Here is a 21226-nt window from a genome sequence, read left to right on the forward strand (position 1 = left end):
TTTGGAGAAGGACAAGGATGGAAACAAGGAGTTCATTTAAGGGGCTGTTGTGTTAGCGTAGGCAAGAGATGATGGGGATGAAGAGAAGAGGCCAAATTTGTAATCTATTTCACAGGTAGACTCATAAGTTCTTGCTCATGGGTTGGACAGAGGCATTGTTGAGCAGCTAGGTAGATAGTAGTCCTTTATTGAAAGAAGAAAGATGGAGAGAGGAAGGACATGAGGGAAAAGTAAAGACTTCCTTTTGGACCTGCCCAGAATACTATCCAGCCCTTTTCAGGAAATATTTGCTGACCCCTGGCATAAACAGTGCTCCCAAGGAAGGACAGTGGCTAGTGAAATAGATGAACCTATTTAAGGATATAACTTCCTAAAAATTGCAGCTTTCATGATGAAATTTTTTGCCCTTGAAATGTATTTGGGATTTTGTGTTATAAAACTGTCTAACACATTAAAAGTTTAAAAAACCGCTTCCCCCTGATTAATATGATGCTAGTTTGTTAGTGTCATGGCTTTTGATGGAAGATTAAAGCTTGGAAACAGTCCTCTGAAAAATCCTTTTAAAAATCTGTTCTTTCAGGTGCGTCAGCAATTTCCTGCTCCTCTTGGTTGGTCAGGCACTGAAGCTCCTACACAGGTCACTGTTGAAACTCATCCTGTTCAAGAAACAACCTTTCATGTAGCCCCTCAACAGAATGCATTGCATCATCACCATGGTAACAGTTCCCATCACCATCACCACCACCACCACCACCACCACCACCATGGACAACAAGCCTTGGGTAACCGGACCAGGCCAAGGGTCTACAATTCTCCAACGAATAGCTCCTCTACCCAAGATTCTATGGAGGTTGGCCACAGTCACCACTCCATGACATCCCTGTCTTCCTCAACGACCTCTTCCTCGACATCTTCCTCCTCTACTGGTAATCAAGGCAACCAGGCCTACCAGAATCGCCCAGTGGCTGCTAATACCTTGGACTTTGGACAGAATGGAGCTATGGACGTTAATTTGACCGTCTACTCCAATCCCCGCCAAGAGACTGGCATAGCTGGACATCCAACATACCAATTTTCTGCTAATACAGGTCCTGCACATTACATGACTGAAGGACATCTGACAATGAGGCAAGGGGCTGATAGAGAAGAGTCCCCCATGACAGGAGTTTGTGTGCAACAGAGTCCTGTAGCTAGCTCGTGACTACATTGAAACTTGAGTTTGTTTCTTGTGTGTTTTTATAGAAGTGGTGTTTTTTTTCCCAAAAACAAAGTGCAAAGCTGCTTGAATCAGAAGGAGATTAACACACTGAACCGCTACAAGAGGGCAAAGCTGATTTTTTTTTTTTAACTTGAAAAGATTGCAAAGGGACATTGAAGTGTTTAAAAGAGCCATGTCCAAACCCATCTTCATGGATAGCTCAGAGGTATCCTCTTTTTGCTCCCCCATTTTAACTTGCCACATCCCAGTCACAGTGGGGTTTTTTTGTCTTTCTATTCAGCAAAAGTTAATGTTCAGATGTTGGTCTTGGTCATTTGCCAACTAATTTTAAAGTAAAAGGCACTGCACATAATTTGCATAAAGGGCCCCATGAGGGTGTTTTTTTTTTCTTTTTGTCCCCCCATCCCCCCCTTTTTCTTGTTTTGTTCTGTTTTGTTTTGGGTGGGAGGGTGGGAAATTTGGGTTTTTAAGTCCTCTAAACACACTTGGGCACGGAAATGCAGTACTGTAAGGAAGAGGGACCTCCAGCTTCCACAAACACCATCTTCAGCTGTATGAAAGGGACGGTTGTGGTGAAGTTTGTCAGGCACAGTAAGCATGCTGAGTGGCGGGGATCAGAACTCTCCTATCTGAACCTACTGAGGAGCAAAGCAGCAATTACATGGGATCCTGTGGCTCTCCCGTTGCAGAGGCCACAGGAAGATAGGATGGAACGTGACTGGTCTCCTAACCAAGGTGCACTGAGAAGCAATCAACGGGTCGGTCGTGGCCAGTCCTGGGGAGGTCTGAGTGGTGGTCTTTGGGATAACCTTTGGCCTTATGGATTTGGACTCGAAATTAGAAGAGCCTACCATTTCAGATGCAATCACTTTTGGACATGCTTTTGCAGACAGTCCTTAATGCTGAAAACACAGAGAATGGGTAATTCAAGAGGCCTTTCTTTTAAAATAGACTTTTGTGACCCACTAATTGTAAGGTATTGCAAGGTCACTTTGCGTGTGTCATAAAGTTGACTTCCTTATTGGTTGAAGGTCACAGAAGTAGTGGTTTGCTTTGATGGAAATAGCTACAGCTGTGTCCCTTCCTGCTTTTTATTTTTTCTTTTGCTTTTTCTCGGCACGTGGTATCTCCACCATTTCTTCTGCACAAAGATGTCTTCTGTTCATCCTGAACATTTTTTAAAAATGCAGAATTTTATGTGACTGCTTTTTTGCCTCACAATTATGCTGTGAATTTTACAAAAATTTATTTTCTTTTTTGATAATTTATTGTACCAAAGCTGTTTTTATAGCACATAGATGTCTGTAACCAATAATGTAGCAGTTCTGCACTTTGACACAAGGTGTAACTAGACCATTTTTAAATGTCAGTTGAAAATTATGGCTGTACTATTGCTTAAACAAAACTGGAACTGTTGTTGAATCCATAGCCAATACATTTACAGCAATCTGTGTACTGAACATAATAGATTGACATCTAATTCAAGATTACAACATCTGTTACATTCTAAGTGTGTTCAGGCTTCTGAAGGTAAAGGGACACTGGATCCAGAAGCTATGGAACCAGCAGTTGATTCTTGTATTCCTGATTAACCTACTTGTAAACTTGAAAGCAAGACCTTGATTGCACCAACAGGTCCAGAGTATGAGCGCAAGTAAAGCAGAACTCTCATGCGTGACCTGAGCAGACAGGCTGGTATTTAACAGGTGCCTCGTGTTGAGATTACGCTGCCTTAATGTAACACAGTCTGGCAGTTGCTAAATTTGTGTTCCCATTTTAAATTGACCAATTTTGGGGTGTGACACTTTTGAGCGGTCGAATTGGGAGAATGAAGATAAGTAATTTACCTGTCCAGGATCAAAAGAAGCCTAGAAAAGAAGCAGTAATCTACCTCTGCCGATAACCTGTTTAAGATGACTCAGCAGAACACCGCGTTTCATTCTATTGGTCAATTCCATGTGGCTGACTAGGTCAATTTTTTTTCTGAACAAAAGCAGGTTTTTATATGTAAACAGTGAGAAAAGAAAGGCTAAACACTATGTAAATGTGAATGGAAACTTGGAAATACTCGTTTTTATAAACTACAAAAACTTTTTGTTGTTTATCAGGAAATCCATATTTATTTTGTAATTAACTGTCAAGCCTGTGGATGATTTTTTTGAACTTGGTAGTTCATAAAGGTTTACAGTGAATAAAAGGATATCATCTTGAGTATAGCAATATCAAAAGGAATTCAGTAGTTACTGCTGTTTAGGAATATAAGGTTAAGATATATGGGTCAGGTCATTTTTTTTTCTGTGCTGGTTGCCACATCTTAGCAAGCACCAAAAAACTAAAGCAGTTTTTAAACCGATATTTACATAAAGAAAATCATAAAATCCAATGCTTCTGCATACTGTGTTATGTTACAGTCCAGTTTTGTGTGCTTTACTACACAGTTTGGTTACAGGACTTCTGTGCATTGTAAACATAAACAGCATGGAAAAGGTTAAATACCTGTGTTCAGATTGTAAGATCTAGTCCGGACTTGCTGTGTATATTGTAACGTTAAATGAAAAAAGAACCCCCCTTTGTATTATAGTCATGCGGTCTTATGTATGATAAACAGTTGAATAATTTGTCCTCAGACTCTTTACTATGCTTTTTTAAAAATTAATTTAAGAAAAATGTAAACATAGTAAAAATCTTCCTATGCAATTAAACTGGTCCAGGTCTGGTAGGTATAGTATCAAAGTTGAGTTAAATGTGTAAAAAGGAAACTATTTGAGATACATTGACATAGGCATCAGCAATCTCTGAAAGTAAAAATTGGAGGTTTAACAGATCATTTTGATTTTTCACATTGATTTTATTTGAATGTTTACATAATTTTGTGATTCAAAATGCTCATATTTTAGTTGGTAGCATTTCGAATGGATGTGAGGGTCTGATGGTTTTCTCTGATATGCTTTGACGTGCTTGGATGAAGGAGGGAATACGAATACTCATTCTTCCTTCCCTAAATCCTCGTACGGGGACATATCAGAATTAATTCTTGCCACTGTGATTCAATTGCTAACCTAAAGTCTTCTCTTTTTACAAATTCACCTGCTTCAGTATATATTAAGGTGGCTTTCAAAAGGCAAGATACTTATTTAAAAGTTAAGCGTGAGTCTGTAAAATTAAGGTTGGTTGCGTAAAGTTGAAGTTAACCACATGTAAGAAAGGAAAACTTCCATTAGTTTTCTTCTTAGGGTGTGAGAATTTTACCTAGGCACATGGATATTGGGCTGAAAAAAAACCCGACATTTTTATTTAAAACTACATGTAAAAAATCATGAAGGATTCAGTAATTATGTTAGGCTCACAAGTGACCATTGAGTTTGCCCCTGTACTGCTTCCCAGCTTTTGTGGTGTTAAACTTTTCTGTTCTTCCAATAGGGAGATACATAATCAAAATACACACGAAAACAAGATAGCAGGCACTCAGTTCTAGGCCAGTTTCTCAGTTTCCTTTGGGCCTGCCTTTATTTTGATAGTCGCAGAATGCAAGTTCAGATGCGATCCGGTGCATTCTGGGTGGTATCCCCATAGACAGAATACAAGTTCAAGACTCATTTTTATGTCCATTTTTATAGTGGTAGACTGTATGTAATAGACCAGATGGTTCATTCCAAATACATGACTTGGTCTTAGTGCCATATATGAAGGAAGTTTGAAAATGTAATGGGGACAAAAGCCGTGCGTGACTTCGGTATACCCAGACTTCATTCAGATTTCTTAAAAATCTGCTAGGGATGTCTGTTGACCAGACGTTGGAAAACCTTTGGTGTCAGGGAGAGTAGAGGAGAAGTTCTGATTTTCATAACCCTGGTTTCTTATCTAGGCCTGTTTCCTTGCGTGAAAATATACATCATCAAGTAATTTGTAGTACAAAGAACAAGAGAAGAAACCCTAAGAAGATAGCTTATTTGTTATCCTCCCTCTTAATGACTAACCTTAATCCAAATGAATCCACTGAGAACCAGCCTGTGGATGCCTACTGGGCTTTCACCCTGGACCAGGAATTTTTGACGTATGCCTGTGTTGAAGGCACTGGATGCTTGTTTTGTGGAAGACATGTTCATTGAGGTAAGTGGCTCATCGCTTGGTGTGTTTGGCTGTCTTCGGCATTATGCATAGCCAAGGTCCCAGATTTTGGCTGCTCTCGGTGTTCTTGCATCAGAACTTTAAAAAAAATAGCACTACCTTAACACTGAGACTGTCAGGTATTTGTCAGTATTTATTTCTAATTTCCTACTTTAAATCTTAGGAGACAAAGTGTTTCTCCAACTGGACGCTGATTTGAAACACAACTAGAATGCTACAGGTCTCTCTTCCAGTATGCAGCTGCTGTACCTGAAAACTTTTCCCCATAATTTCCCATCTTTAGGGAATGTCCCTGTTATCAGGTGTGGAATTAATGTGGGTAAATTTCCATTTCAGTTGAATTTCCTGCCATCCCTAGCAAAACCTGTGAATCCTTCTTCAAAGCATAGAGGAGGCAGAGACAAGCCTTAAATCGGCTTCCTTTTGCTTTTACCAGGTAGCCTGGTTCAGTCCCAGCTGGGTCCTGAAGGAGCACAGTACTAGAGCCTGAGTCATGTTGACTATTAATCAAGTGCATTAAGTTTGGGTCAGGCAAAGTGGTGGCAAAAGTTCATGATGCAGGACAGAGGAAACAAGTGGACAAGACAAGTGGAGCCCAGCTCTGTTCGCATGGGAGGCCAGGTGATGCTGGCATGGGTGTGGTTGGCTGAGTTCTCATAGCTAGAGAAAGGCCATGTAGGTATTTGTGCTTAATGTTTGAAAGAATGTCTGTTTGAAAGACCAGCTATTTGATAATCTTTCCGATTAAATTTCTAAAATTGCTACTTTGGGAATTTTTTTCTTGTAAAGTTTTGCTTCCATTATATACTCATTTATTAGTCAGTGTACTTGCCCCTGAATTCCATATCTGAAACTGCAGTCACAGGGGAGATTCAGAGCCAAGGGCAAAATAAAGTGGCAGGCACTGGGTGTGTGTGGTAGTTCTGCACTAGGGTGGCCAGGAAGCAGCCAAGCAGGTGTGCCGGGCAGGGGGTTGTTAATGAACACCCAGGCAAGAGGACGGGCCTGAGCCTGAGTGTGGCCAGCAGAAAGTGTTGAGTTGCTTAAAAGAGACCCTAGGATGATGAATTTGGAATCATCCTCCACTCACTGTTGCACAGAAAGACTGCAGAGAAGGGCACTGCTGGGGTGGGGTTTGTTAACTCCCTCTGAAATGAAAGAAAATACCTCTAGTGGCATGAAACGGCTAAGTTTTTTTTAATGTTACTTCTTTAATTTTAGAGACGGTGTCTGGCTTTGTCACGCAAGCTGGAGTTTGGTGGTGTGATTGCAGCTCACTGCAGCCTTAAACAACTGGGCTAGGTGATCCTCCCATCTCAGCCTTCCAAGTAGCTGGGACTACCGGTGCACACCACCATGCCTGGCTGTTTTTAATACGGGGTTTTGCTGAGTTGCTCAGGCGCTCCTCAAACTGCTGGCCTCAAGTGATCCTCCAGCCTGGGCCTCTCAAACATAAATAGGCTGGGCGTGGTGGCTCACGTCTGTAAAGATTTAAAGCGGAAAAGCGGAATGCAGTGAAATAGCATGAGAAAGAGCGTTTTTATGTACATCACAGACAAGCCTTGTTCTGCTGAAGAGGTGATGCCACGAGGTGGGGAGGAGCTCACTTCAGGCACCACTCCCACTTCCATTGCCCGCAAATCCAGGAAAGAAATGACTAATGAACTCTAGTGATCGCAAACTGCTCAATCAGTACTCATCAATTTAAAATGACTGTTCAGCCTTGCTGCACACTAAACTCATCTGTAGAACTTTATAAAACCACGGATGACCATCACACTGGCAGGATTTTAGATTCAGAATTGGGGTGGGGCCTGGAGCTTTGTTTTCTGAAACTTTGCGGGCCATTCTGAACCTGCAGCCAGGCAGGACTCTGGCAAGAAGAGGCGTGTGGCTAATATGATGGAAGTCTGAATCCAAGGACTTTTTTTTTTTTGGAGACAGTCTTGCTTTGTCTCCCAGGTTGGTGTGCAGGGGTGTGATCTCGGCTCACTGCAACCTCCATTTCCCAGATTCAAGCGATTCTCGTGCCTCAGCCTTTCAAGTAGCTGGGATTACAGGTGCACACCACCACACCCAGCTAATAGTATTTTTGATAGAGATGGGGTTTCGCCATGTTGGCCAGGCTGGTCTTGAACTCCCGACTTCAAGCTATCCACCTGCCTCGGCCTCCCAAAGTGCTGGGATTACAGGCGTGAGCTACTGCACCCAGCCCCAAGAACATCTTGAAATGGAGTTTGATTACCAAAGTTTACATAGAGTAATGGATAATTAAAATTTACAATTTATGGTGCATTACAAAATGTTATAAACAAGCCTCCGGGAAAGGCAGAAATTGCCAGATGTAAGTATATAAAACTTAACACAATTTGTTCCTTTTTGTCGTCTTCCCTTGTGGAGATGGGTCAGTGTGACATCCTATTCATTAATAGCTCTCAGATGTCCCATGAGAATGGCACATGTTATTTCCCAACAGTGGGAATGGAATTAGTTCCTTTATATCTCAGTCTCATCTGGTCTTGTAAGCCGGTGAAGGGTTTCCCAGGGCACCAGCCACCAGCTCTGTATAGTAGTTACAGTTTCCCTCTCTAGAATCCCGAAGAGCTTCAGATCCCACTGCTCCTCTCATTGGCTTCGTGACCCTGGGTACGCTGCTCAACTTGCGCGAGGATCACCGTCCGCTTTGTACAATGGAGATATCTATAGTGTCCACTTAGGAGATGCTGTGCACGCCTCAGTGAGGTAATGTCCGCAGAAAGCACAATGCCTAGTATGTAGAAAGTGTCCGATAAATACAATATGCGGCTAAACAGCGGAGTCCACAGCCTGAATGGAACTTCTTTTTCTACGTAAATACAACAAACAATGCAGGGAAATAAGGTGGACAGTGTTCTCCGTGGAGGGCTAAACAGCATTGCTTTCCAGCTGACTTTTATTTTTGGAGTCTGGGACTAGGTGTTAACATTCCTTTACTAGTTGGTTTTGCATACCGCACAGTCCCTGCATCTATTTAAGAGTTTTGAGGTTTGTTGTGGGGAGTTTTTTTTTTTTTTTTTTTTTTTTTTTTTTTTTTTTTTTTTTTTTTTTTTTTTTTTTTTTTTTTTCCTTCGAGGCGGAGTCTTGCTCTGTCGCCCAGGCTGGAGTGCAGTGGCGCGATCTCTGCTCGCTGCAAGCTCCGCCTCCTGGGTTCACGCCATTCGCCTGCCTCAGCCTCCGGAGTAGCTGGGACTACTGGCGCCCGCCACCATGCCCGGCTAATTTTTTGTGTGTATTTTTAGTAGAGACGGGGTTTCACCATGTTAGGCAGGATGGTCTCGGTCTCCTGACCTTGTGATCCATCTGCCTTGGCCTCCCAAAGTGCTGGGATTACAGGTGTGAGGGAGTTTTTCGGTAGTTTGCTTTGCCTTGATAAAATATATGATATTTAAATGTTTTATAAGGATGGGTTTTCAGTAGAATTTTTCTATACAACCTCAGGGAGACTGCCTGGAGGAATAACTATGGTAAGGGTCTATTTTTGAACAGGCATTGTCATTAGACCCTTGTGATCACGTGTCCAGGGGCCAGTCCCCACCCTTTGCTCCCACTCCAAGGAAAGTCTGTTACATTTTTAGCCTTCAGAGGTTTGATGTAGATAGAAAGAGATGAGGGTGACAAAAATCAGCTCTTAAGTTTATAAATAGAACAGGGTTATTATCGGGGAAGCTTTTGAAACGTGATAGGTTGTAGCCCACATTTTGAAAGCAGTAAGGAAGTAGTTGCTGCTTTTTTCTTTTTTATTCTGTTGACTTTGTTGATAATATTAGGTGACTACATCGAGCCTGGGTTCTCTCAGTGTTAGCCTGTTATTCCTAAAGTATCATCCTCTCCTTGTATCAAACATAAGGACAAAAATGTCTTAGGATAAAAGTCTGTTTGTTTGCATTAGACTATACATGATTTGCATTACAACGGGCCGTGGATTTGGATGGATGGTGAAGCTGAAACAAGGGATCTAATCATGGGATTTAACTGTTCACTTCAGGTAGATAAGATACTTCTGGGAGAAGTAAATTGGATGAGCTTTTGTGCTTCCCAGCAGCTCCAGGTCTTGTTCCTGGCCAGTCTGGGCAGCTCTGCGCTCAGAGGCCTTTGGCACGATGGGTCCTCCCAGCAGGGGCTCCAGCGCTCACCGCTGGGTGAGATCTACAGGGCTCAGTGCGCTTGGAGTCCTGGATTCCTCCAGGACTGCTACTGTATTCCAATTGAGTGGTGGTTTGCTCTTCACAGAGCGCTTACATGGGATTCTTACCTTCTGACTGGAGTGTCACCCTCACCCAGGAATGTGGGTGCTGGAGAGACGGGCTACCTCTTTCTGTAGGCGGATGTTTCTGAAGGCATCTCCCACTGATTATGTAATGGCAGCCACTTAACATCTTCTGTAGTCTTGAAGAATTCAGATGACGAGCTTGTCCAGGGAGGGCTCCCACGTGCGTATTCACTAACTGTGGTCTTTCTCCCCAGCTCGGTTTTGTTTGCGTATTAGAGTTCCGACCATCTTCACTAGAAGTGGGGGCGGCTAGCAGTGACTAGATGCAAGAAGCAAAACGGTAAATTTCCTTTTACTGGCAAAATTAAAACAGTGAAATTGAAATATCTCCCCTACTTCCTGCAGAGACACTCTGAATCAAAGAAAACAATCAGTACTAACCCTGGAAACAATTTAAAAATGAACAAAAAGTCCTACCCTGAAGAAGAAGAATGTCTTACCAGCAAACGGTCTTGGGACAGCTGGTGTGAGAACTATATAAGAGAAATCAACAAATATTAATTGAACACCAGTCATGTGCAAAGCACTTAGCTAGGTCTTAGGGATGAGGACAAAAAGCATGTCACATTTTGTTGTTATAAGTGGGAAAGATAAGTAATTACAAGTAAGCCCAGTGTTTTTAAAAGAGTGTGAACAGAGACCTTATTCTAATCCAGAGAGGCTGTGAAGTGCTGTATTCCCAAGGAACTGAAGTTCTAGCTGATACCTAATGGAGGAATGGGTGTTATCCAGGTGGGAATGCCCTACAATCTAGGAGAAGACAACAGGCCATTCGAAGGTGAGGAGGCTTGCCAGCATCAGTTTATAAGTGGACAGAGTCGAGAGCTATTTAGGAAGGAGAGCTGACAGACCTCGGGGACTGAATGGATGCTGGGAGCAGGGGTGAAAAGGAGAGGAGTCAGGCTTCCTCCCAGAGTTGGAGGACTTTGAGTGCTAAGGGCTTGTAGGAGAATTTTGTGGAGATGTCCGGTAGGCATCTGAAAGAATGGATGGAGGAGGGGAAAGTCGGGCCTGGGAATGGCCAATTTCTGGTCATTCTCATATAGGCAACTGATGGCGAAGGGGATGACCTAGAGGGAGATGGGAGGATAGCCTAGGATACGTAAATAAGAGAATCTTGTATGTTCTAAAAATGAGCATCGTTGCAGCTTCCTCAGCCCTAGGATGGTTTTTAGATCTATCAAGGGATAGAAGATTGTCCAGCCCCTTGCTGCCCAGTGTAGTCAGTGGACTGATGACATTGGCATCACCTGGGTGCTTGCTAGCAATGCAAAATCTCAGGCCCCAGCCCAGACCACTGGATGAGAATCTGCATTTGAACAAAGTCCCCAGGTCATTCATGCACATTCAAAGTCTGAGAGACACTGCCCCAACACCTCACTTTAGAGTGAGAAAACTTAACGGGTTTAAGCAACTTGCAGAAGATGACACAACTGACCAGCGACAGTCTGTCTTCTAGTCAGGCCTCTTTCCAGTTCTCCACGCTGACCTTGACTTTCGAGATCACATACCAAGACCTTCAGCTGGATGGTCCCTGTAGCTGCTGTGACCACTAGAAGCAGAGTTAGGGGCGAGACTAATTTAATATCAATTAATGTAGACACTAGGCTTAGGGCTAGGGAAAATGTAGTGAAGGATGACTGTGTTGTCCTAATGAACCACAATGGTGCCTACAAAATTTTTATTTTGGCAAAACCGTCCATGAATTTGGAGCTGTTGAACAGGTTTCTCTGTGACAATCTTCTCGTTTAATTGTGAAACTAGAATCACTTCCAGGAAGCTCTGAAGAATCAAGTCTGAGTGATGCAATGCTGCTTCCTCCTTCCTTCTCAAAAGCCTGCTCTTTGCCCATTTCCCTGTTCCCAAGGTCATTTTCTCCCCTTCTTGTTTCCAGGATCCACAGTTCCTGCTCTGCTTCCGCTTTCCCCACTGCTGGTTCAGGCTGTCTGCAGCAGCAGCTCCAGGGTGCTGGGACACTGCTGGGTGACGCTCCACAGTGTGTGCTTCCCCATGTGGCTTCCACAGTCCCCTCTTGCTTCTCCCACATGTTAGTCTTCATAGATCATTCTTCATCAATTCTTAGTTTTATTTTTTAGGGATAGGGTCTTGCTGTGTTGCCCAGGCTGCAGTGCAGTGGTATGATCTCCACTTACTGCAGCCTCCACCTCTGGGACTCAGGCGATCCTCCTGCCTCAGCCTCCCAAGTAGCTGGGACCACAGGCGCATGCCACTGTGCCTGGCTAAATTATATTTTGTAGAGTTGAGGTCTCACTTTTTTGCCCATGCTGGTCTTGAACCCCTGGGCTCAAGCGATCCTTCTGCCTCAGCCTCCCATTACAGGCAGGAGCCACTGCACACAGCTGATGAATTTTAGTTTAGGCCCCTTTCTTTGTGAGAGGGGGCCCCAGGATTATGCCCCGGGATTAAAAGAAGCTGGGAGGCTCTCCAGGACCCTGAACAAAGGTGGAAGTAGGGTTGTAAATGGAAGAAAAAATAAGAGAGATTCATTATGTTCTAATGACTATGAGGGAAGCTTTAGTTTTTGTCTCCCTGAAGCATCAACCTGCTTTCCTGCTGCTGTTAATCACATCCTTCCAGGGCTATGGGCTGTTCAGGAACAGGAGAGCTCTGGAAGAGCAGGGACGACTTTGGCTTCTGTTTCCTGCCCATTGCAGATTAGGCATCAGCAAGGTACCCTCCTGTTTTTGTATGGCTCACCAAACTAAGGGTGATTTTCACATTTTACATGGCTGAAAAACATCAAGTGATATTTCAGGACATAGGGAAATTATATGACATTTGAATTTCAGTGTCCATAAATGAAGTTTTATTGGAACATAACCACATTCATTTGCAAGTTGTCCACGGCCACTTTGGTGCTACTGTGGCAGAATTGAGTAGTTGCTGCAGAGACCGTATGATGAGAATATGTGGCATTCTCATCATTTTGCCCTGCCGCTCTGTGCAATGTAAATTGCAGTGACACAGTTATAACTCAGCAGCATTTTGAATGCCACTTGTATTCCCATGCTACAACATTTTATTTTTTATTACCAATAGATACAAGAAAAGTGGATGTCAAATATCATTGTGCTTTTAAGGTACAATGGAGTATGAATTGTTACTGAATTAGGCAGCAAAGTACAATGACATGGTAGCTGTCCTAAGGAACACAATACAACCAGGTGCAGTGGCTCATGCCTGTAATCCCAACGATTTCGGTGGCTGAGGTGGGAGAATCACTTGAACCCAGGATTTGGAGACCAGCTTGGGTGGTATAGTGAGAGCCCCCCATCTCCACAAAAAGTAAAAAAAACCAAAATACATGTTGTTACTTCCTATCTTAGCTCTCATCAAAGTATTTCTAATTCACAAGAAAGCAATGGTCAGAAAAATTAGAGAATTTAAAATTGAATATCTCATCACAGAATTTATTCACAAAAATAAAAAATGAAAATGAAGCTACAACCAAAGTAAGTTTCAGATGGCTCATCTGTTAGCCAAGCAAGGAAAGTCACTTATGGTGAATTAATTAAATCATGCTTGATTACTGCAGCTGAAGAAACATGCTCAGAGAAAGTAAACTTGTTTATTGGCCTTTCCACGATAACAGTTGCTCAAAGAGTTGACGTTAGGAATGACATCAGTAGTCGACTAAAAAACAAGGCAAATGGTTTTGAGTGGTTTCCCCTGACTCTCATGACAGGGTATGTTATACACACTGCTCCGCTATTGCTCTTTATTTGAGGAGCCAGTACCAAGTTGGAAGTAACTGAAGAATTGGCCTCTATCAATAGTCTTATGTGGAACAACTACTGGCAAAAGTATTTTCAAAGCTGAGAAAACTGGTCCGGTGTGGCAGCTCATGCCTATAGTCCCAACACTTTGGGAGGCCAAGGTGGGCAGATCACCTGAGGTCAGGAGTTTGAGACCTGCCTGGCCAACATGGTGAAACTGCATCTCTACTAAAAGTACAAAAATTAGCCGGGCATGATGGCATGCACTGGTAATCCCAGCTACTCAGGAGGCTGAGGCAGGAGAATCGCTTGAACCCAGGAGGTGGAGGTTGCAGTGAGCTGAGATTGCACCACTGTACTCCAGCCTGGATGACAGAGTGAGAACATTGTCTCAAAACAAAAAGTTGAGAAAACGAATTCAGTACACCCTGAAGTGGAATCTGCTAAGATGTGTTAATGACTGTTGGTAGTGGAAATATATGTGTGTACTAGTCCATTTTCATACTGCTATAAAGAAAAGCCTGAGACTGGGTAATTTGTAAAGAAAAAGAGGTTTAATGGACTCACAGTCCTGCATGGTTGGGGAGGCCTCACAATCGTGGTGGAAGGTAAAGGAGAAGCCAAGCCAAGTCTTACGTGGCGGCAAGCAAGAGAGTGCGTGCAGGGGAACTGCCCTTTATAAAACCATCAGATCTCATGAGACTTACTCACTATTATGAGAACAGCATGGTAAAATCCTGCCTCCATGATTCAGTTACCTCCCACTGGGTCCTACCCATGACACGTGGGGATTATGGGGGCTACAATTCAAATGAGATTTGGGTGGGGACACAGCTAACTCATATCAGTGTGGAATAGAAAATGGCTCAGTTGGACAACTTACAAAGCTTGTAATAATATAAGGTGTTAAAGCCTATAGATTATTCATTGTATTATTTAAGTCAACAGATACTTTGTGAGAAATATTTGAATCTATCATGCATTATTGAACCAGTATTGTCAATAGTGAACTTCCTTTAGCTCTTGTGGACTTCACTATCAACAGCTCTCATGAATTTTTGTCAGAAATATTAGCTGAATATCCCAACATGGCCTGTAATACAGCAGTTCAATGGTTTAGTAGTGGTAAAGTTTCATTTAAGTTTTGAGCTCAGGACAAAGATTGAAATTTTTCTGAATGAGAACTGCCCCGAATCACCATTACTAAACACTGAATAGTTTTGGAAATTCACTTTTGCTGCAGACTTGATAGTGTTTCTTAAGGAATTCAGCCTAAAACCACAAGATAAAAACAGTGTTTATGTGAAACTCCTACTGTGTTAGGTGATTTCAAGAAGAACTATTGTTGAATCACAACTAATGTTACTGCTTTAAGCTCTTCCCATGTTGTTAAAAGTTAAAAAAAAGAAGAGCTCCATTCCCACACACATTTGCCACAGATACATTATCTGAGCCCAAACTACAGTTTGAGCAGTGTGTTAGGGACCTCAATGCAAACCCAAAAGAAATTTTTATATTTCAGAATCCATTGATCTGCATTTGAGAAGTGGTTAATGTGTTGAAAGGCAACTATCTAAAGAAAAATTTAATAGAGTCTAGTAGAATATTATAAAAATGTATAAATGTGTTTTATGTAATAAATATGCTAAGCTAAACATGCTCATGAGCTGGGTGCAGTGGCTCACACTTGTAATCCCAGCACTTTGGGGGTCTGAAATCGGAGGATCACTTCAGCCTAGGAGTTCAAGACCAGCCTGGGCAACATGGTGAAACCCTGTCTCTACAAAAAAAAAAAAAAAAAGTACAAAAATTAGCCTCGCTTGGTGGCACATGCCTATGGTCCCAGCTACTTGGGAGATGGAGGTGGGAGCATCATCCGAGCCTGGGAGGCAGAGGTTGCAGTGAGCTGAGGTCACACCACTGCTCTCCAGCCTGGGTGACAGAGCAAGACCCTGTCTCAAAAAAAAAAAAAAAAAAAAAAAAAAAAAAAATGCTCATGAACATAGTAGTGTTGAGAAGGTACCTATCTGTGTGAAGACATGTTCAAAGATGAACTGTGTCACATCTCATTCCAAATCAGCATTAACAGATAAACATATGCAAATATGCAATTGGTTTTGACGATTCACAACACTAGCTCTGAATCTCAATTAGGGAAATGTTATTCCCCCAAAAGATTTCCAATTCTTATTGGTAGACCGGCATTACCAGAAAATTGTACTCTATCGTTATCCTTGAATTTCATCAATTAAGATTTTTTTTGGAAAATATTTTTGGAAATATTTATTCTCTTCTTATAGAAAACACCTATTCAATATTTTAGATTTGCGCCTTTTGACCCAGAAAACCTAAAGTATTTCCTTATTTTTAAAGAAAACATCTCTAAGAGATGGAGCAAATAAGTAAGTGGGTTTGGGTTTACAGGTTGGTATCCCCAGAAAGCAAGTTTGGGGCAGGAATCTGGGACCTTTTGCTCCCACTCCCCAGCACAGCCTCTGCTTCTTAAAGTCCTGGGGCCTGTAGGAGGAAGGCACGTTGGTGAGAACCACCAAGAGGACGGCTACATGCCCAGCAGCGGGAGATGGCAGCCCAGAGATGAGTTTGCAGGCCTGCAGCTCGTCTGCTGAGCACGTCAGCCCTCATGCTGATCTCCACTCACCAGTTTGCCTGCTTAGCGGCAGTCCTGTTGTGTGGATCATCTCTCTTAATGCACACAGCAGTCCTGTGAAGCAGATGAACCCTGTTCCTGTCCTCATTTCCGAGATGGAGAAAATTGAGGCCCCAAGAGAACGGTCACTTGTAGCATCCATTGGTTGCAGTGTTGAGGCCAGCTTTTGACCCCAGGCAGACAGAATCCAGCGACTGATTTGAACTCCTCTGCCAAGTCCACTGGTGAGGAATGCTCAATTACTGCCCCACATTGAGAGGCATTTCTTTATTCCTAGTACCAAAAAAAAAAACATGCTTAGCAAATAGGCTTTGGAGTCAGGCAGAGCCTCCCCGCCACTTTTTTTGTATTTTTGTTTTGTTTTGTTTTGTTAATAGGAGACAGGTTCTCGCCCTGTCGCCCTGACTGGAGTACTGTGGTGTGTTCATAGCTCACTATATCCCTGAACTCCTGGGCTCAAGCAGTCCTGCCTCAGCATCCTGAGTAGCTTGGACTACAGGTGCATGCCACCACCAAGCCTGGCTAATTTTTTTTTAATTGTTTTTGTAGAGACGGAGTCTTGCTATGTTGGCCAGGCTGATTTTGAACTCCTGGGCTGAAACACTCCTCCCAACTTGGCCTCTCAAAGTGCTGTGATTACAGGCGTGAGCCATCATGCGTGTCCCAGACCCCATTTTGAATCACAGATCTGTCATATGCTAGTTGTGTGTCATTAGGCAAATTGCTTAGCCTCTCTGATCCTTTATTTTCCTCAGCTCTCAAATGGGGATAATAATATTTGCCTTGCAGCATTGTTAGGGTTGGATACAAGTTTGGAAGGCCCAGGTGTGATGATTGGCACACAAAGGCTAATACTGGGATTCCAAGGAGTCCCATGTGGTGGGTCCATCCGGGCCCAACAGGTTGTATATCTTAGCACTCATTCGGCCCCATCCTGCCTTTCCCTGTAACAGTGGCCGGTAGGGGTCCCCCGAACAGTCAAACTGACCAGGGGTCTTGCCCGTATAGGGTGTTTCTGGGATCAGAGGGAAGAGGAGGATTAATGATTCCAGAACTACAAAAAGTCCTCAATTTCCACGTTTCTGGTCTTACTCTTGGAATCCAGGGTCGCCATTACCATTGTGGAATATGGAGGAGCCCCCTTTTTGGGCTTGTAGAAACCCACAGACGCATTTCTCAGGGGCTGGGCCATGTGTGCATTCTTCCCCAGTCTCCTTCCCACTCCCACTGGCCGTGTCCTGGCCTGGCCTTATCTTTGGCTGGACTCATTGTTACAATGCGTGCTGCTGGTGAAGTGCTCACTGTGTGTGAGTCTCTGTGCTGAACAGTCCACTTCTTCCTCGCTCTGGGACTTTGGGCAAGGTACTTAAACTGTCTGGGTCTCTGTTTCCTCATCTGTAAAATGGGGATGAGAATGTCACCTTCCCTATAGGTTACTATGGGATCAAATGAGTTAATACACTTGACACTATCAGAACAGTGCCTGCCGCATAGTAGGGCTTCATGTTCCTGGTTCTAATAGCCTGGGACATAAGGACTGTTACCTGAGATTCCATAATACAGCCAAGGCCACAGAGCTGTTGATTTGAGAGTGAGGGTTCAAACCCAGGTTTGCAGACTAAAGCCAGGCTACTTGACCATTACCCCAAACTGCCTCCAAGCCATGCCCACCCCCTCCCCTGCTGTCTCCCCATGCCCCTGTGCCCCGGCTCCATCCGTTACCTGATGAGCAATGCAGACATTTCCCTCTTCTATTGAAAATCCTATCCCTGTCATTGCCATATAACCTAAGAGTCTGGACAAGTCATTCCCTAACTACCCTCAGCCTCCTGCACTCCAGCCTTATGGGCCTCTCAAATGTGCCTCCTCTGGCACTTGCTTCTGGCTTGAGCTTCTGTGATGCTTTCCTGGTCCTCACCAGCATCACATCCTTTCATGGCCCGTGGTCCCATCTGTGTTGAACGGCACTTAGTTTGTGTCCTTAGTCACCACACCCCATAGCTGGTGTCAGAGTCAACAATGTCTGTCCCCTTTTCCTTCCAAAGGCAGGAGCTGTTTCTCCTTCCTCTCCTACCTCTAGCGCATGGTGCGCATTGGATGGATGGATGGATGGATGGATGGATGGATGGATGGATGCATGGAGGCACTTGCTTCTTAGGAAGGAAGACAGTTGGCTGGACCGGTTAGATCTCTTCCCAAAAGCTTTTTGAAGTTACTTTTTAAAACTGTGCTAATAGAGCTGGAAGGGACTCCCTCAAGCAGGAAGTTGCTGAGGGAACCAGGGACTAAGAAACACCATTTCACTCTTGTACCTGAAAGAGCTTTCTCGGCTTGGAGTGGGAAACCACAGGCTGCCATCCCCAACTCTGCTGGTTTTAGAGAAACACAGTCGGGAGGCACAGCTCCCCAATTCACCGACCCCCTTTGGGGCAGATAGTTTTGTTTGGGCAGAGAGGAAGCTCGGGGCTGGGGACTGTCATGGGTGGCCGTGTGTGCAGCTCCAGCACCCCAGATTGGTCAGGGTTGAGGGAGCTGACTGAGGTGGAGCCGTGCCCATGGCCAAGGGCAAGGCCCCAGGGTTGGTTCAGGTGGGTGGGCTTGGGCTGGCCTGAAGGGGGCAAGAGTGGACATTTGGCCACCAGGAGAGAGGGTGAAGGCAAATAGAAAAATATGAGTTGCATCAGGGAATTTTGGCTTTTGAACCTAAAGCCAATTTTTAAAAAAATGATCAAGTTTCTTTGCTTCTTTGAATATTTAACAAATAGTTATATGTGATGTAAGCCTGAATTGTGAAGAATCTATGATTATAAAGAGTTAGGCCTTGAGTAGCATGCCCCATCTTAGTCCCAGATGTCATCCAAAAGGTCACAGGATGGGCCGGATGCAGTGGCTCATGCCTGGAGTCCCAGAGATTCTGGAGGCCAAGATGGAAGGATTGCTGGAGGCCAGGAGTTCAAGACCAGCCTGGGCAACAGAGTAAGACCTTGTCTCTGTTAAAAACAAAAACAAACAACAGAAAACACACATAAAATTATTAGCTGGACCTGTTGGCACGTGCCTGTAGTCCCAGCTACTCGGGAGGCTGAGGTGGGAGGATCGCTTGAGCCCAGGAGTTCGAGGCTGCAGTGAGCTATGATGGCACTACTGCACTCCAGCCTGGGTAACAGAGCAAGACTCTGTCTCTAAATAAATAAATAAATGAAACCAGGATGGCTAAATAGTAGCAAGCAGAGGCTTACTGGCAGCATCAGTTTGTGGCATGTACCGAAGGCGATATCCAGGGAGAGGGGAAGGACAGGTTGGGTTTTATGCCTCATGGGGCCCGTATCACACAATGGAGTCACAGATTCAGCAGGTCTGGGGGAAAAGCAATACATATTTCCAAGGGAGATTGAGCGCATGGGCAATAGGCAAACGTGTGACATGCATCCCATGTCCATTTGGGGGTGAGGTTCTAGCATTAAAATGAGGTGGATTTGGCTTTTGACTTCAAAAGGTGAGCTATAGGGCACAAAGTTGGTGCACAGCCTGTCGGCGCTCAAGCTGGCCCCGGGTCTGCAGTGTTATGAGGAGAGCCGGTAGGGCCGCCCTCGGTCCCAGCAGAGTTGTGATGGTCTGTGTTGTAAATCAGAGTTAGGAGGGGTCTGACAACTTTCCTGTTAGTGCAGAGTTTAGCCCCAGTGTGGTTTGTCCCGCAGCCCAGGAATCTAGGGGGTTGCCTGCCCACTGAGCTTAGACCCTGGAGCCCAGGGAGCTCTTAATTGACAGAAGAGTGTCCTTTTGGTCTCAGATCACACCGGTAACGCTCCTGCCAAGCAGACCTGGACAGGGGCCCAGCCTACCGCCAGGAGCCACCTGTCAAACGGCGGCTTAGGGGGTTTAAAAAGGAAATGAAACCCTCTTCAAGACCCCATAGATAAACCTCTGGTTGGGAGGTGACAGCAAATCTTATCAAAGGAAATTGTCTAGACGTTTCGAGGAGCTCTAGGACGTGGACCTGCTCAGTCTTTCTAGAAAGGCCTGCGGCTGCAGGGGCCAGGTTAAGGGGCCACCTGTGCCTCAGAAGAGGCAAGACTGCGTCCTTCCCCGCTGCCCACTGGGACTGACTTGGAGGCCCGAGGAAGGATTTGTTCCCGCAGGGACCAAGTTCCCTCAGGCCACACCAGCCTGGGAACCAAAACAGGATTGCAGTGACAAAACACAGCGTCTCTGGCTCTGCGCCTACCCTGTTCTTGCTGTGCCCCCAGCGCTCTTGAAGCTGTGTCCTTCCCTGCCTGCCTCCCTCCAGCTGGGCCCCGCTCTCCAGCCACCCTGCCCTGCCCTCCTTCTCTCCCTGCCTGGGTCTTGTGGCTGCGGAGGCCAGAAAGTGGAGTGGCCCCTATGTTACCACAAGTCCTGCAGGGCAGAGGAGGGGAGGGAGGGGGCGTGCAGGAAGCCTGGGAACACCCACCCTTCAGGGCTCAGGACAACCCCACTCCTGGACAGTCCCCAGCCCTGGCAGCGACAATCCTGGGCCCCGCCCAGCACTGCATGGGCACTGCCAAGACAGACCTGGACACATGCCCACGGGGTAGAGTTTGATTTGGGGGCCATTTTTGCCCCTTTCTAGAATGACGTTTTCTCTGACAAAATTTAGACTGTAATTTAAAAAATAGTTTCTGACTGTGATGAGAAGGAAAAGGCAACATGCTTCCCAAACTAAGAGTATTCAAAGACTTTTTGAGTTCCTGTAATAATATACCAACTTTGCTTTGATTTAACAATTGTTTTTTGCTGAAACGTGATATTTCCAAATTACTTCAGTCTGCATCTCTAAAAAATGACATTGTCTTGCTTATCCATTAATACCATTATTACACCTTAAAGAGAATTAAAATCATTCCTTACTGGCGTCAAACACTTGATCCGTATTCAGTGTTCCCATTGTCCCCAAAATATTTTACTGCTAGTTTGTTCAAAGCAGGATTCAATTAGGGTCCATGTGTTGTGTTTAGTTCTGTTTCTTACCTCTCCTTAGATCTAGAACAGTTTGCTCTCTGTATTTTGGGTAAAAGAAAAATGTTCCCCAGCACTTTAGGAGGCCAAGGTGGCTGGATCACCTGAGGTCAGGAGTTCGAGACCAGCCTGGCCAACATGGTGAAACCCTGTCTCTACTAAAAATACAA

General features: G+C 44.4%; 1 protein-coding gene and 1 long non-coding RNA gene across 12 annotated transcripts in view; both read left to right on the forward strand.

Annotated features, from left to right (window-relative positions):
* Nucleotides 1-3845, forward strand: part of DYRK1A (dual specificity tyrosine phosphorylation regulated kinase 1A) — a 149214-nt gene extending 145369 nt beyond the window's left edge. For all 11 annotated transcript variants that reach the window (XM_009424841.5, XM_063803677.1, XM_063803675.1 and 8 more), the window contains one exon: nt 581-3845. In XM_009424841.5, coding sequence (XP_009423116.1) covers nt 581-1201 — 621 coding nt within the window. In that variant the 3' untranslated portion in view covers nt 1202-3845. The remainder of the gene's footprint in view (nt 1-580) is intronic.
* A 690-nt stretch (nt 3846-4535) lies between these two features.
* On the forward strand, nt 4536-7718 carry LOC134809256 (uncharacterized). The gene is made up of 2 exons (XR_010154527.1): nt 4536-5329; nt 6569-7718. It is a non-coding gene; the product is annotated as an uncharacterized LOC134809256 (long non-coding RNA).
* Nucleotides 7719-21226: the final 13508 nt, after the last annotated feature.

The sequence above is a fragment of the Pan troglodytes genome, chromosome 22 (genome assembly GCF_028858775.2).
Source record: "Pan troglodytes isolate AG18354 chromosome 22, NHGRI_mPanTro3-v2.0_pri, whole genome shotgun sequence".
In the NCBI taxonomy this organism is placed as follows: domain Eukaryota; kingdom Metazoa; phylum Chordata; class Mammalia; order Primates; family Hominidae; genus Pan; species Pan troglodytes.